This window comes from Pleurodeles waltl, chromosome 12 (assembly GCF_031143425.1).
Source record: "Pleurodeles waltl isolate 20211129_DDA chromosome 12, aPleWal1.hap1.20221129, whole genome shotgun sequence".
In the NCBI taxonomy this organism is placed as follows: domain Eukaryota; kingdom Metazoa; phylum Chordata; class Amphibia; order Caudata; family Salamandridae; genus Pleurodeles; species Pleurodeles waltl.
The window spans coordinates 328,764,079-328,782,278 of record NC_090451.1 but is presented as its reverse complement, the minus strand read 5'-3'; the positions used below and the strand labels follow the sequence as shown (position 1 = coordinate 328,782,278).

The 18,200-nt window shown below is 42.3% G+C and overlaps 1 protein-coding gene across 5 annotated transcripts in view; it reads left to right on the top strand.

The window, feature by feature from the left end:
* The window catches only part of CYLD (CYLD lysine 63 deubiquitinase), a 381,887-nt gene that overhangs the window by 303,566 nt on the left and 60,121 nt on the right, over positions 1 to 18,200 (top strand). For all 5 annotated transcript variants that reach the window (XM_069216436.1, XM_069216434.1, XM_069216435.1 and 2 more), the window contains exon 12: positions 8,660 to 8,726. In XM_069216436.1, the coding sequence (XP_069072537.1) occupies positions 8,660 to 8,726 (67 nt within the window). The remainder of the gene's footprint in view (positions 1 to 8,659; positions 8,727 to 18,200) is intronic.

Here is an 18,200-nt window from a genome sequence, read left to right as displayed (position 1 = left end):
GAGTAATCCCCTCTGCCAAAGTCGTAATCAGGCCCTATGTGTTAATCACCCTGTGAGGTACACCCAAACATGTAAGAAAGAAGAAATGAAGTCAATGTGAGCCTTTTTGTGAAGATTAAATAAAATGTATCTAATGGTGGGTTGTTCATGAAAACTCTGTTCCAGTTGAATATATTATTTATTGTTATTTTCTATCACTTGCTATATTCCTTGAAAAGGTCACAAATTATTACTCAGAAAACCAAAATGGATGCTCCATGGAAAACACGTGTTAGTAATACAGGATAATACTAATTCAGCTTTGTTTTCTTTAATCTATTGAATTACAACCTATAAGTTGCCATAAAACAACATTTGATATACACTTCAATGAAAGCAGAATCTGTCCATTATACAACCCCTTAGTGCTTGTATTCTTACCCGCATACTCTCCCCATCTAAAGATTAAACTGCCATTTCTAAACTTTTCCTAAGCGTTCTTCCCAATGAAGCCTATTTGTGACCTGCCTCCAGAAGTATCCTATTTTCTGGTATGACAACACAGTGTTCTGACCTGATCCAGCCAAGTAACACCGGTGCACATATCTAGTGTCAATGTTTGGATTTTATGCAGATTTGTCTGCACCAGGTTTCTGCAGTATGAGTAATTAAACAGAATATGTTTGAAGCGATCATTGTCAGAAATATTTGTGGTGTATGCCACCTTCCTTCTCTCTGTATTCCGTGGCTAGATGTGCCCTTTCATGTATCCCTGAGATGTTCCAGGTTGTGACTTAGTATCATCATGAATGCCTGGTGCAGGAATGTAGTAGCTGCCTGACACTACCCAGATCCAATATTGTTTGCCACATGTTGTGTATAAAACTGGTTCCCAAGTACCAGAATACTAGCAGCATGTGTCGTCCAACTGTACGACAGAAGCTGTACATTGATGATGACAAAGTTTTCTCTCATTGTAGTCAAGTGCCATAATCATACAAGTCACCCATGTGTGTGAGGCCAGACCCTTTCCACACCTTCCCACAAGTTATCTCAGCAGAGAGTGAAAACTCCCATTGGTATGTATGCCACTGATGTTCTAGTGCTCTTTAGTCCCCTCTTGCAACAGTAGTCAGCCACCCCCACTGGGCTGGGAAGAAGGACACAACCTTATGCTTCTGGAGTAAGGGCATTTCATTGATGTTGGCCAAACACTATTCTTGAATAATGTCTTCTCCTAGGATGTGTCCTTAGCAAGCCATTTGGTTGGGCAAGGAAGGCGGACAGCCATGTAATAATCTCCAGATCTGGAACTCCCAAAACACTGAGTATATGGGGAGACAACATTTTGCTATCCATTTCCTTAAACAGGATGACCAAAGGATGAAATGGAGGTATTGAGCCTCCCTGCTGTTAACATTGCTGAGTTTAAGCCTTCGATGCTGTGGTCAGGTTTTCCACGACCAAGGGCAGTGGAGTACTTAAATATCTTAAACCAACAGCCATGCGCTAATTCTCAAATAGCTTTGACATCAACGCTAAGAGTAGCAGTAACTGGCAAGATGTATATGGATCTAAAATCAGTCCAAAACTGTGAATTGTCTCATGTTTGAGCAAACGTCAGACAAAGGATTGATAACATAAAGCAAAACATAATCTGGTACAAGCATATTTGGTATGGCCACCTGCTGTAGCCGAAGCACTGGCAAAGCCTCGGTGTCACACAGAGCAAGCCAGCAGTTCTAAGAGCGAACAGAAGCATGGGAAATGGAAGTCCTTGTCTTGTATCCCTTTCAGTACACCAGTAGTCAGCACTTAGCCTTTGTGAACAAGGGGCATGGGGACAGTGAGACTGTTACATGAGAGGTCCTTCAAGTCTTGTGTTTTGCTCATTCATGTATTTTGTAGGTCAAAGCCTACTAGACAGCGCAGCAGTGTGGTTTGCCAACAACATCTTGGGGACACTAGGAACTCTTCCCTGGGTGTGTATTCCACCCATTTCTTACCATTGGCTTTATGGTTTGTAACTCTCATTTGCTAGCTTTATTTATTTGTTTTAGACTGCGAAGCTGGATTTTGTCCGTACCTTAGTTCATACCTTATTGTTTCCTTCTGAGAGCTCCCTTTCTTTAAACAGGCCTTAAAATGTTGTTCTTAGCTTGTCACACTTGCTGTGTATTCAAAGACAGAGGTCAAATGCCTGCTTCTGTCGTCCAGGGAGCCTGGTGTTTACTTTTCTTCCTCTGACTACAAAGTGAGAGGATTTATGTAACAATCAGGCTGGCTACTGATAGTGTGCTGGAGGAAGTCTGTAGGATGTTATTTTGTTTCTAACACACAACAAAAATTTAATTTCTATAAATGAACTATGCAGATATTTCAAAATATATCAGAATTAGGATAGCACAAATGAAGCACATTTTTTGGTAATTCTGAAGTGTGGGCGAAACCAATACATTAATGCAATCAAAACAAACCAATACCCTGGGTGATGACATTTCCACACATTATCGTTTGTGGACGGTAATCTTTTGTTAATAAAACTGTATGTCTGTGCAAATATAATGGTTATTTCAAATGAAAATGTGTTGTCTGTAATGGCAGTGCGCTACCACAGAGTATGCATATTCTACTTTACCCTACTCCACTCTGCACCACTCCACACTGCGCCACTCCACTCTACGTCATTCCACACTGTGTCATTGCACTCTGCTCTGCACCACTCCACTCGAATTCACTCCACGCCTCTATTCTGCATCACTCTTTTATATGCCAGTGCACTCTACCCCACCCTTCTGTACTGTGCACCATTACACTCTCTGCCACTGCTCTCTAAACTACTCCAGTCTACGCCACTCCACTCTATTCTGCACCACTCTATTCCACTGTACTTTGCAACACTGCACTCTATGCTACTGCAGTCTATACCAGTGCACTCTACTCAGTGCCACTCCATGCCAGTGCACTCTGTCAGTCCAATCTGTCACTCTAATCTGTCACTCTAATCTACTTTTCACCACTGCACTCTACACCACTCTACGTCACTGCACTCTACCCTGTACCATTCCACCCCACCATATCACACCGAACCATACCTGTACCATGCCACACCACTCTACGACACTTCACTCTGCTCTGAAACATTCCATTCAGTGCCACTCCACTGCCCTCTACGCCACTGCAGTCTATGCTGCACCACTCTAATCTGCAAAACTCTACTCTGCACCACTCCACTCTACACCACTGCACTCTACACCACTGCACTCTAACCACTGCACTGTACAGAAATTGACCCTACACCACTTTACTCAAAACCAATGCATACTACGCCACTGCACTCTAATCTACTTTTCCCCACAGCAGTATATGGCACTATATTCTACTCTAAAACACTCTATGCCACTGCACTCTACACCACTATACTCCACTCCTCTCTATGCCACTCTACTCAGCAACACTCTAAGCCACTGCACTCTACACCACTCTCCTATAAGCTACTGCACTCTGACAGTCTACTCTGCAACACTGCACTCTATGCCACTCTGCTCTACTCTATTCCACTATACGCCACTGCATTCTACCCTGCACAACTCCACTCTACTGTGCACCACTCCACACCACTTCACACCACTTCATTCTATGCCTTTCTACTCTGCAACACTGCGCACTCTGCCATGGACGTCCACGCCAATCTACTTGGCACCACGGCATTCTACTCAGCACCACTCTACTGCACTTTACTCAGCACCACTCTACTGCGGTGTACGCCAGTGCTCTGTACGTCGCTACACTCTGCACCAGTCTACTTTGCATTGCTGCACTCTACGCCAATACACTCTAAGCCACCCAAATCTACTCTGCACCATTGCACTCCCTGACACTCTACTCTATGCCACTGCACTATATGCCACCTCGCTCTACTTTGAAACAATGCACTCTGTGCCACTCTACTCTGCCACTCCATTCTACTCTGCGGCATTCAACCCTACTCCACTGTAATCTACCCAGCGCCATTCCATTCTGCCCCACTCTACCCTTTGCTTCTGCACTGTACACTATTGCACTCTACGCCAATGAATTCTACTCCACTTTACTGAAAACAAGTACACTCTATGCCACTAGACTATACTCTGCAGTGCTCTACTCTGTGCCACTGCACTTTACACCAGTGCAATCTACACTATTCACCCTATGTCATGAAACTTTATGCCACCGTATTCTTCTCTGCACAACTGTACTCTACGTCACTGCGCCACATTACTCTGCACCACTTTACTCTGCACCACTTTACTCTGCATCACTTTACTCTACGACACTTTACACCACATCACTCTGCACCAATGCACTCTACACCACTGCACTTTACTCTGCAAACTGAACTCTATGGCACTCTACTGTGCGCCACTACACTCTACTGTATGCCATTCTACTGCATTCTCCGCCAGTGCACTCCATTCCACTGCACTCTACGCCAATCCACTGTACGCCACTCTAATCTACTGTGCACCACTATACTCTATGCCTCTCTAGTGTACACCATTCTACTCTGTCAATGCACTCCACCCTCCTCTACTATACACAACTGCTCTCTTTGCCACTGCACTCTACAACACTCCAGTCTAAGCCACGCCACTCTACCCTGCACCACTCTACTCTGCGCCTCTTCACTCTAGTTTGAAACAATCTACTCTATAACACTGCACTTTTTCATTGTGCTCTGTGCCACTGCACACTACCCTGCACCACTCCACTCTACCCTGCACCACTCCACTCTATGCCACTTCACTCTACTCTGAAACAGTCTACTCTATGCCACTGCACTCAGTGCCACTCCACTCCTTCCTTGCTACGCCACTCTGAGCTGCTCCACTGCACTCTACGCTGTACCACTCCACTCTGCTCAACTCTACTCCATTCTGCACCACTCCACTCTGCACCACTCCACTCTACTCTATTCTGCATCACGCTACTCTACTGCACACTATGCCAGTGCACTCTACACCACTTTACTCAAAACCAGGCCACTCTACGCCAAACTACTTTGCACCACTGCACATTGTAGTCTACACCACGGCACTCTGTGCCACTTCTCTGCCACTTTACACTGTACCACTCTACTGTTCGCCACTGCACTTTACACTGCACACTATGCCAATGCACTCTGCACCACATCATTCAAAACCACTGCACTCTACGCCAATCTACTCTGTACCACTACACTCTGCACCACTAATCTCTACTATGCAACACTCTATGCCATTGCACTCTACACCATTGTACTTTGTGCTGCTGCTCTCTGTGTCACTCTACTCTGCACCACTCTACGCCACTGCACTCTACACCTATGCACTCTGCTACACTATTATACAGCGCTGCACCCTACAACAGTCTGTTCTACAACACTGCACTCTCTGCAACTGCACACTGCCACTGCACTCTACTCAGCATCACTCCACTCTATTCTCCGCTCTATGTCACATCACTTTGCCACTTCACTTTGTCGCTCTACTGTGTAACCCCCTCTACACCACTTCACTGCATGCCACTCCACAACACTCTTTGCAACTTCACAACACACTACTCCTCTCTGACTATATACTCCACTTTGCGCCACTGAACTCTGAGACTACTCCATTATGCAAACTTCCACTCTACTCCCTCAGAGACAATCCACAACACTCAATGCCACTCCACTCTATGCCACTCAACTCTATGCCACTCTGTAATTCTTTACAGCACTCCGTAATGCTCCACTCCACTCCACAACACTCTCCCTTACACCACCAACTTTTCGCCATTCTGTGCAGCAGCTATGCTGGTGTACAACATGGCTAAAATATTTCGGTAAAGCCAATAGCTTTAGCATAGACGAGACCCATTGGCTTTGCCAGATCTTTCTTTCCACCATTGTAATGGACACCTCTTAGGGTTCCCGCAGTATGTTTTTGCCCCTCAGTCTGTCATAATTAAATCTCAACTAAGTGAACTTTGACGATTTTGAAATCTTAATTCCCTATTGTACAAATTGGCTAACATTTGATGGTAGAAGGCACGGAGTGTGTGGGTAGGAGAGTGTTGCATCAGGCGATAAGTTGCCTAGTTGAAGAGTATATTTCCCAGCAGTCAGCTTATGGTGTCAGTGCTTAGCCAATCCCCCCAGCCTTTGGCAAGGGCCATAGAGAGCTGCCTTGGCCATGCATATCACATCTGCACTACCATGTATTTCCTCTCCCATCCCAACCATGGCCAAGTGCCAGGAAAGGTATGCTTATGCCCATCTTAGGCCAGCGGAACAGCTGTCCTTGTCCTCCTCCCTCAATAGGATCCAAGAAAGGTGTGTGGTTCTGGCTCACGTGCCACAACTCCCGAGAATATCTCTTTAACCTGAATTGCATTTATTTGTGAACATTAAGTTATGCCACTGTGATTAACTGAAATAAAAGTTCAGTATGAAGAGATAATGTTGAAAACAACATGGATTCACATAAAATCACTCAAGAACTAAACCTGTTTAACTTGTTTTTAAGATGTTCATAAGTTTTTCAAGGAATTGAAAGGATCTCACTGTGTGCAGCATACCTAGGTGGCAATTCTAGCAGTGTGATTTTGACCAGACAGTACACGTTCCACCACTCCGTTAAAATCACAAAACTACAAGAACTGTTTCCAAATATATCGTAGATAACAATGTGCATATAATAGAACTGGGACAAGAGATGTTCTAGCGCCCAAATCGCATTTGCATTGCAGACATTGGTGCAGCTGTCTGGCTCGGCGACTTAGCAGTCACTCAAGAGTGGAACATATGGTTAAACCTATGAGATAAACGTCCCCTGTGCTTAGTTTTTTTTTTAAAGTTTTTTTTAAGAAAATAAGATTTTTTTGTGTAACAGTTCATACTGGTCTTCTGCCATGGCTCAGTGGTGTAAATAACAGATGAGTCAATCAGTTTAACATTACTGATTCACCAAACTCTGATAGAAATGTGACTTTTCTACGATTCACACTTGAGATCAGTTCAGATATCTACAGCCGTACCTTGGAAGACTTGGAAAAAAAGTCAACAGAGAGATGAAATAGGTGTTTGGGGCTACTTCTCCATGCCACAGTGGGTGTTATCGATGTCATTTACAGTAAACAAAATAAAAAATAAAAGAATAGGGAACATTGTTGCACATTATAAACTTTGGGGGTTCGAACACCATAGTTCCGGTGCTCAGACCTTAGGTGCTACAATAAGACAGTCATTTTCTATGTACACCTTCCCCTCGCTTTTGTGTTTGTTTCTGCAGACCATCATTTTTTAGCCCCGGTACCTATCCACTGTCACATACGCTTACAGTCTGCAGCATTCATGAAGCTTGATTCCCAAGAAGAATCTTAAGTCTGCACTCTTAGAAGTACAATTCATGCATGCAGATTTATGATTTGCCTTTCGTTATTCACAAAACACAGCAGTAGTACGCCTGGAAAGCTTGGTAACGCACAGCCTTCTCGGCGTACTACTTAATACGTTGTGATTTGTTTCAAAAGTTGCTATTTTCGCTGTGCTTAGTTGTACATAGTGTAAAATTACACATGGTTAAAGGTAACCCGACTTGCAAATGAAAATGTGTTTTCTTTATTGTGCTTTTCCCCAGCGGGAATTATTTTTGTCATGTAGATATCCATTCCTCTGCATGGCCATCTAGTTTGTGAGGTGATCGTTTCCTCTTCTCACAGTGTAATTGTACTTAGTTCAGCCTTTTGCTGGAGTAAAAATCTGACTGTATTGATGAAGGGAATAGCCGTAAAGGAGTTTGTGAATGCTAACAGACTCACAAGTGTAGGCTTCACAAACTGACAAGGTAAGCAATGTTTTGTTCCTCTCCCAAAACCCTTGGGGCATTCCTACTGCATAATTCTGTGCACTCAAGACACAGAATGTTGTAGTAGTGTAACAAGTTAGCCCTCAAAAAAATGCATTCAACGACCCTCCAAAGCTTTTTTTTCTTTAAAGAAAAACTGCAGTCCTAATGCACTGGTAGTTTTCTCTCTGCATTTGGGGGGGGGGGGGGGGTGGCATTCTGTATTTTTCGTTTCAGTGTCCACCATGCCTCATAAGGCGAACATAGGTAGAGAAAGGCAGTGGTGATCACCCTGCCCTCAATATGGTGGGGTGACGGCCATTATGACTCAATGGCCTATGGCCGACTAGGTAAAGTGTTAATGTCTGCGGAGCCAGAGGACGCTCCACTGCCAGTTATCTAGCAGTCCCTCCATCTCAAAAGGAGGTGAGGCTACTGCAGGTTTGGTGTGCCATGAGGGAACCGCTGGTTTATGGTGAACCTTCCACTCTACCAAAACTCTAAATATACTTTTTATTTTCTTGCTTGTTTACTCCTTGCAATCAACCGAGGCATCCATTTTGTTAAAAGACGTTTGTGGCTGGGAGGAAAGTGGAGGATATTGTTTTTGTTATAGTCCCTTACCCTTTATAATGTGGCCATGTACAAGCTCACTTTAATAAAGAGGGCACATCAGAAAGCATGTATAAATGTCCTGCCTGGCTTACATATCTTCCTTTCTGCTTTAGGGGCAATAGGCGTAGAATAGGGGCTAGTTCAACCTGCAGCAACATGTTACTCAAACAATCTTTTCACATTTAATCCTTAATAATAATGTTTGTATTACTGTTTAGATCCAGAAGAATTTCTGAACATATTGTTCCATCATATTTTAAGAGTGGATCCACTTTTACGAATAAGGTAATCTCTCAACATTTGTCATTGCACTTCAAACATGTTGCCAACGCACTGTGCTGTCTTTGCTGTTATGGATGTGATTTTTGTTGCATGGTAGTTCTCAATATTATCCAGATAAAATTGTTTAAAGCTAAACATTTTGCTAAATTGACCTGCATGTAGGACTGAATGCACACAACGTTTTGTAGACAAAAATGTAGTGGTGTTATTTACACATCAGTGCAGCTTTTTGTTATAGGAAGACTCTGCTTTTAACATTTACTAAAGAGTCTTCTTCTACAGAACAGAAGCATCATACTTGTACAATAGGTGATACGTGATTAGTCGAAGTCTGATTATTAAAAATTCAATTAGTTTAAATCAAAATGATTGGGTTGAGTGGGGCAATAAGTTTGATGAAAGTCTTTAATTTAAAATGAAGTGACGTAGTAGTGATGGAGGGAGGGGTGGTAGTGAAAGGTGATGAGAGCAGTGGAAGTGTTGCAGGGTAAAATGATTTTGAATTTGAAAAGATACAAGTTCAAATTAATTATTTTAAACTTGTTGCACTGTCAGTTGAAAATAACAATTTTCAACAAATTGAATGCTGACTGATTTTAAATAAGATAGTACTACTTCGAGAGTAACATAAAATCTCCACAATACTCTTGCACTGGATTTTAAATACTATGACTTAACACATAAAGCTGATACGTTCATTCAGGAAAAAAGTAGGAAACAGTAAAAAAAAAAGTGGGAAACAGAAATACATTTTAGGGTGGAATTAGCGTATTTAAAATTGATTGTTTAACACGCCCCAGTTCTACCTCCTACCTTTCCGATACCCCCAAAATGTGGTTATCCTGTCACTTTGTGGAAGGCCCGGAAACACTTTTTCAAGTTTGTTGCGATGAAGGAGTTGCATGGTTGTGACCATGTATGTGTATGCACACAGGACATGGCTACCTTGCCTCCCCTCATGTAGGTGTGAATCATTGTTGCTTCCCTTTTTCTTTACCTGCTTCTTCAGTGCCCACCACCCCCTTATCTTGGATCCACTTTTCCAATTCTAGTTGTTTTTCAACTCTCTTCCCTCCCTTTCTCTCTTTGGGCAACTTATATTGCAGTGTTCTAAGTTCAGGCATTGCACATTGTCAGACGTAGCTTGCAGTGATCTATTCTTGCTCTTTGTGATATAGTAACAGTCTGGTCTCTGATGTACACTTCTCACATATGCAGAGTGAGGTTGCCTTTAGTTTGTGAAAGAAAGGGCACAAAAATACATATACCCATACTGTTTCGGGTAATGAGCTTCTTGGTGACAAAATGGAAGCAAGCCACTATATATAGTGCACAGATATAGCTGGCTGCGGTAAGACACTGGTGCCTAGAAATTTCTTCTGGTGGGAATCAGCAAAGAAAGTTCAGCTAAATCCTACCTAGTACTTAGATGAGGGGTAATTTACAGCATGGGAACTGCAATCCATCATGGAGAAAACCATTTTATTGCTGCAAATACTCAACTGCACCTTCAAGTCTAGCTCACTCTATTGATACTGTGGTATAAGTCAGGTGTTGCATCATGAAAGCTTACCTCTTTCATCAGACCATGATGATGTCAGTTCACCCTGAGAGGTTGATCATTCCTGCACTCCTGTTTGTGCGTGTGGGTGGATACTTTCCTATCCCTATTAAACTGAGTGAGAGTTCCACCAAGCAGCAGAACTAGTATCCTTCTAAAGGTGCCACGCACATCAGTTTTAACCAGACAAAGCAGATTCTGATCTAAACATCCCTTATTCCCATGTAATTGAGTTTTACATCTAGTGGTGTAGTTGAGGATGAGATGAAGAAGCCCACAAGATTGATAGGTGCCGAAAGACCTGCCAGAAATAAACAGAAAAATGTAAGGCTCTTCCGAGTTACCTGCCTCCCTTCTACTGATGTAGATTAAGTACGAGCAGGTAACATTAAGGATACCCCTAGAGATGTTAACTGGTCATGGTCGACATGACATAAATTCACATGGGTTAACAAAGGCAAATTACAACATCAACTTGCCCACCCGTCCAAGGCAGCCAAGAATTCATCAGGATTGTAGTTCTAAAAAATAATAGGAAATCTACAGGGCATGATAACCACTGCAGAGGAAATGCACAGATTATTGCCAGAAATACAATATCACTTTGATTTAAATATAGCAAAGCAAAACGTGTGCCTGCAGAATGCTGCAGTAACGGTAAAGGCGAGAGACTCAAGTACATTTCTGGGAATCCAGTTTTAAATGTCTTTTTGTTCCATTTTAAAGTAATCCAAAGTGAAATGATTAAAAAATGAAGTTCAAAAGCAATTGTGAAATCTTGTTTTTACCACAATTTAAAAGCAAAGCAAACAATCCAATGTCAGTATGCCAAAGACCAGAAGTAATCCACAGATAAAGCAGGTTGTCACTTTAAGAGTATGTAGCATAGAAGACACAGCAGAGTGAAAGCAGGAGAAGAATCAATGAAATCCCAAACCCTAGAACCCAGAGCGTTGAGTTGTTCTTACAGTCTTGCAATAGCATTTCCTGTTTGCACAGCAAAAGCATATGGATTGCACTGAAATGTGGTACCATCGTATAGATAGCCCGTTTAACACCACAGTATTGCATATTGCTTCTGAGCTAAACTGGCCAGACTATAAACCTCTTTCCAACCAATCACTTCTTTTCAGTCTTTCAAGGCAAGAACAATTTTCAGACTGAAAACATATCCCGTGCCACCTCCCTGGCCTTGTCCTTGCAGTTCAGGAGGAGGTACACAAGTAGATATAGCAACCCTTTCACTGTGCCTTCATTGGAAACCTGGAAATCCCAGTAATCTTTCTTGACTCGGGTTGGTCCAGTGTTGCATCAAGGAGGAAGAAGCTTTTTTTGCTACCATCATTGTGTTCACATCAGATATACTTTTGATAATCCACAACAGCTACCATTCACAGCATCCCTATCATGGCCAGCCAGCACTTCCTCAGGAAGCCTCTTGGAATATTTGGGGACAGTGTCAGAGGCTAACCTGAAGAAGAAGCGATAGGGACTGTTGTGCCCTTCATAGAGTGGTCCTGAATACTACTACTTCAATTTTCTGGTACACTAAATGAGGGGCAGGCTTGGCCATATTTTGTATAATCTAAATATGGTTTATTGTTAGGTATCTGTATGCATGGGGACACCCTGAAATCAGAGAGGGGAATTTGATAGTATATCACAGGCAACAGTTACTGCCATCATGGACACTACAACCACAAAAGTGGAGATTAGTTGCATTGCTCTCAGTCTTCCTCTGTGCAGCAGAGCAGGGGAGCTCTGAACTGCATCTCTTTGCAGCGTGGACGCTGTGAAGGAAGTCAGATAGCCCTTGGGTATCCAATAATGTAGGACAGGAGAACAAGGACCACCTAATTGGTTAGGGCTTGGCAGGTTAGTGGACTATGCCTTAAGGGCTGCTCTCACAAACTGAGGAGTGCATGAACCCCAACTTCATGTGCCTTAGCCAGTTCTGCGAGGTAATAACACCAGATTTCACCCACATACCTAAAGGCAGAATTACTAGAGATGTTTGTATTCATTTAATCACTTTGATCCAAAACATTTTATTGTCAGCACTGCTCACCAGGAGGGGTACGATCCACATCTTCCCAGAAGGTGAGTTCTTCACATGCTGCTGTGCCTCCTGCTGTCAGATTCTGTTCTGATCCACTAGAGGTTGAAACCTGGATCCACAAAACCTGCTCAGAATTCGTGTACGACTTATCTATGTCATTACTTCCAGTCTCTACAGCACGATTTCAGACTGTAACTGCACCAATAAAGCCCTCTGTACATCTTGTTCTGCATGTCAGGATCTTCATTGACAGTCCTAAACCTTGAATAATTCGGTGCAGTTTGCACGGACCCCTGAACATATGTGTATATGTATGTATGTGTGTAAATATATAAGAATGTTCAGCACTGAGAGGTCATTTTCCATATAATCAGTGTAGGCTGTCAGAAATATAGTTTCATGGTGAAATCTGGAGGAGGGAAAAAAATAGACCAATAAAACCTTTGCACGTGCAACACTTTGTCATTGAGAATAGGCTGCTGTGTATAACAAACCACATGAGAAGGAAAAAACAGCCTGATAGTCCACACTGAGAAGCTGAAAAAAGGGACCTGCAGCTTTAAGAACCCCAGAGGTATCCCATTCCACAATGCACCACAGTAGCAGTTTACCTGAGAGTGTCAGTTCTTTTTTCCGGCTCCTTCATGCAGGATCTCTGAACACCTTAGGTGTTTTTCACCTCAAAATATTTTTTTTAATCTATTTCCGCACTTTTAAAAGCTTAGTACTTGACAATTTGTGATCTCTGCTTTCAAGCACATCTATTTTTAAATAAATTCTGACAAGATTTTCAGTCAAAATGTCTGCTCTTTTTAACCCAGTGTCTATCATGTGATAGAAACAAGGTGAGCTCTGAAGCTCATGTGTGTGCAGTGTGTCTGTCACTTACACACCTCACTAAAAGCTGTGACATTTGCAGTAAAATGTCAGAGGACTCTTAAGGATGAATAGGGCATCATACTAGGTGGCTTGATGCAGGATATGAAGGCAGAGCAGGAGAGAAAGAAAAGGAAAAGATCATCCTCTCACCAGTCTACTGAAAAGCGTCAGAAGACAGATAGGGGCTCCCACTAAAGGAGATCCGTGTCCAGAAAATCTCCCTCTTGACATCGGCATTGACATCACTCTCATCAACGCCATTCGCCGATGTCAAGAAAATGAACGCCGCTGACGAGAAGTTTGCCCCGTCTTGTTCCTCAAGTTGATAGATCATCCTCTTCTCAATGGTCAGGGTCTTCACAACATTGAGGCTCTGTCTCCTCAACCAGATACTGGACGTCCACTGATAAGGCAAATTCCAGCTGAGGAACCTCTGCAAGATCATTTACGACCTCTAGATTGGTCTCTTGTACATCAGTTCTCCAGGGCTCATCTATGTCGCCCATTCGAAAATGGAAAGCTCAGTCTCCAATTATATCACCACCACAATCACATTCTTTTAGAAGATCCATGACTGCCAACGCTCAAGGTCAAGATCTCCTGGTTCCACCTCGAAATCGTTGTACACTCCCATTTCTCCAGCTACTTCTCCACCTCCGCTTAAGGTTTCTTTAGTGGATGACATCATTACCTTCCAACCGCCCTAGTAAAAGGTGCATCTAAACTTAATATCACCATTGATACACCTCAACCAAGTGTCAGTGAATTTGGAAACCCTGCAACCAAGATATACTCTAAGACCTGTCCTCCTCCTTCTCTAAGGTCTTATGGACATTGTTGAGGAAACATGTATACCACCAGCACATTAAAATCAGCTACTCCAAGACTGCTGAAGGAGTACAGGCCTCCACAACAAGATCCAGACCTTATTGCAGCAGCCGCAAGGCGAAGACATGCTTTGGCTCCGGAATCCACGACTCCTTCACATCGTGGGCGCAGATGGATGGATGCCATGGCAAGAAAATGTGTGACACAGTTACTACCCATTTAAGAAATGGCAATTCACCTGCGTTGTTACGCAGATACCACCGCGAGATATGGGATGGCATGGAGGCATTCATATGTGACTTGCCAAGTCCCATACAACAGGACTGCCTTGAAATGGTCAACAAGGGTTCCTTGATCTCTAATCAATCGATCAGTGCTACAGTGGACTCAGTTGAAATTTCAGCTACTGCTTTCTGTCACCGCATATCTCTAAGGCAAACATATTGGCTGAGACTCATCACTGAAGCCTGACAGGCAGTTAAAAACTGCAAATCTGCCGTTTTGGGTTCTTCAATTTTTGGCCCGCATACTAAGGAGGAGATGTTTTTAATGAAAAATGAGATGGAAACGCTAAAAGCAGTCGGATTTGAAGAGCAAAGGAACATATTCAAGCTGCCACACAAAACAAGAGACAAACTTTTTTATTACCATTGGCTTCAAACCCCTAGTTGGCTATATCATTGCCTCTGTTGCTGTGAGTAATCACAAAGGCCTTACCAAAGCTGTTACCAGAAAAGGAGAGTGTCTCCATCCAAATATTCTCAGACCAAGGGCAAAAACACCTAAAAGAACAAACAACGAGGGACAAACACCCCCCTTCACAGTTTCCCACTCCTGTCAGGGCGAGCAGTGAAGTTCTTCCTGTAAGAGTAGAAAACATAACATCGGACAGATTGGTATTAATATAATTCAAAATGGATATGCACACGGTTTCAAAAACACTCCTTCGCCAGCTCCCCAATCACATGTCACAATGGCCCATATAGACAATCTATTGCAAGTTACATCTGTTCTTCTACAGAAAAGAGCAATAGAAAAAGTCCCTCCGTATCTGATCAATAAGGGTGTCTATTCAAGATACTTTCTCATTCAAAAGAAAAGTAATTCAAAACAATTTCGGCCTATGCTGGATTTCAGACTCCTTAACAAATATATCAGAAAGGAAACGTTCAGAATGCTGTCACTTCATCTAATATTCCCATACATAAGAAAAGTCGATTTGCTCATGGGACCTTCAAGACGCATACTTTCATATTCCAATAGCTCATTGTGACAGACTGTTTCATAGATTTGTATTGGGAACAGACCACTGTCAGTACGGTGTACTTCCTTTTGGTCTAAAATCAGCCCCTGGACTTTTTCCAAATGCATGATAGTAGCAACAACACACCTAGGAAAAAAGGCATTTTTCTCTATTGATACCTAGACCATTATGATTGATTTGATTACAGGAGGCTCTCTTGACGAAACAAAGAAAGGCTTCGCAACCACAACAACCCTATTATCAAAACTGGGTCTGCATGTCAATACAGAAAAATAGATCTCCGTGCCAGTCAGGTGCCTCACCTTTCTAGGGGCAACAATAGACACAAAAAAGGAAAAAGTGTTTCCTTTGGAGGAGAGAGAGTATCATCAATCCAGACGAAGTTTGCAGAACTTCTGCAGCAAGTCAACCCAACTGCTCTTCCGATAGCATCACTTCTTGGTTCAATGGCATCCTGTATTTTCATAGTCCTAGTTGCACGTCTCTATATGAGACCTCTCCACATTTGCCTCAAGGATCAGTGGTCACAAAGAATGGGACGCTGGGAAGATTGAATTTTTCTAATGGAGAATGCACATTCCCTCTCCTAGTGAACCAAGTCCCAGAATCTACTAACAGGAGTGCCTTTTCAGAAAGGAACGCCAGCACAAACCATTATCACAGATACTCTACTTACAAGATGGGGCTCTCATTTGGACCATCTCATCACTCAAGGTCTTTGGTCTCGAAAGGAGAAAATTTATTGTATAAATTTATTACAACTGAAAGCTATACATCTAGCTCACAAAGCTTTTATACCATCTCTCACCTCCAAAGACCTAATGATCCAAACAGACAGAACCATTACAATTTATGATATAAACAAACAAGGTAGAACAAGGTCAAGACAATTATTGCTCCAAGCTCAAACAGTGCAGCATTGGGCTCTGACAAGAGGATTATTGATTACAGCTGTTCACATTCTGAGAATCCAGAATGTAGATGCAGAATTTCTCAGCAGTTCTCACAAAGAAAATCAGGAGTGGGCTCTCAGCGACTAGGTGGTAGACAATGTCCTCAAAGAATGTGGCACTCCAGCGTTAGATTTATTTGCCACAGCTCAAATCAAAAAAATTCCGAGACTATGTACTCAGGGCTCTAGAACTGCAGTCTCTCGGCAATGCCCTTTTGATAGACTGGTTGACTCCATTTGTTTAATCAAAAATTCCACCTATAGTAATTCAAAAATTGATAAAATCACACATCAGAATGATTCTGATTGCTCCTGATTGGCCCAGTGGTGGTACACAGATCTCCTCTACTTGTCCATAGTCCAGCACAAGTGCCTTTCACTCAGACCGGATCTAGATTTCAGAGTAGAATTCTACATCCAATGATCCTATCATTGAATCTGGTAGCATAGCTCCTGAAATCATCCAACATGGCCATCTAGATCTTGCCAATGATTGTATGGACATTTTAAAGGCAGCAAAAAGACCATCCACGCAACCATCCTATGCCTTTAAGTGAAAGCGTTTCTGTACGTGGTGTTGTAATAACAGCTGTGACCCTACTAAATTACAAGAGAATGTCATCCTTCTGTACTTACTTCACTTGGCCAGGTCAGGGCTGCAGTTATCATATATTAAGGTACACTTAGCAGCCATTATTGCATATAACAAAAATCACCTATTCAGCAATCTTTCTTCAAGAGTTCTGTAGTCACAGATTTTTTGGAAGGACTGGAGGATTTTTTCCTCCAGTTAGGAGACCTTCTCCTCCTTGGGAACTGAACTTGGTATTGTCAAAACTGATGGGACCTCCATTTGAACCCATCCATAAGTCAACGTCGCAACACTTTTCATGGAAAACCACATTTTTGATTACCTCGGCATGAAGAGTTAGTGAGATGTAGGCTCTGTGTTCATTAGAACCTTTCACTGTCTTACATCATATTAGAGTTGGTCTACGTACACATCCTTCATTTTTACCTAAAGTAGTATCAGATTTTCATATTAACCAGTCTATCAATCTGCTTACATTTTTCCTAACCCTACAACTGCAGCTGAGAGAACTATACGTTCTCTTGATCATAAAAGGGTGCTGTGTTTCCATCTAGATAAGTCAAAAAGCATAAAGGAAATCAACCCATCTTTTCGTAAATTATGGATCTTTAAGACAGGGATTAGTTATCTCGAAACAATCTGTAGCAAGATAGATAGTCTCATTTATCTCTCTGTGTTACCAGGTTGCAAAGAAACCTTTACCAGGCAAACCTAATACTCATTCTACAAAGGCAACCACAGATTGGATTAGATAGGTTCCAATCTTAGACATCTGTAAAGCAGCTACTTGGAGATCTTTACACACCTTTACAAGACATTACTGTCTAGACACTGATACTCAGGCCGAGGCAAAATTTGAACAAGAATGTAGGAGGCTGGCCTGGCTTGTAGTGGGTACCAGAGGTACTTACACCTTGTGCCAGGTCCAGTTATCCCTTATTAGTGTAGAAGAGGTGTTTCTAGCAGCTTAGTCTGATAGCAGGTAGCTATGGCAAAGCAGCTTAGGCTGAACTAGGAGACATGTAAAGCTCCTACTATACCACTGGTGTCATATGCACAATATCATAAGAAAACACAATACACAGAGTTACTAAAAATAAAGGTACTTTATTTTTATGACAATATGCCAAAAGTATCTCAGTGAGTACCCTCAGTATGAGGATAAGTTATGTACACAAGATATATGTACACAAACCAAAATTAGGTAAGTAATAGCAAGAAAAGTAAGGCAAACAGTGTAGAATTACAATAGATTGCAATAGGAGCACATAGGTATAGGGGCAACACAAACCATATACTCCAAAAGTGGAATGCGAACCACAAATGGACCCCAAACCTATGT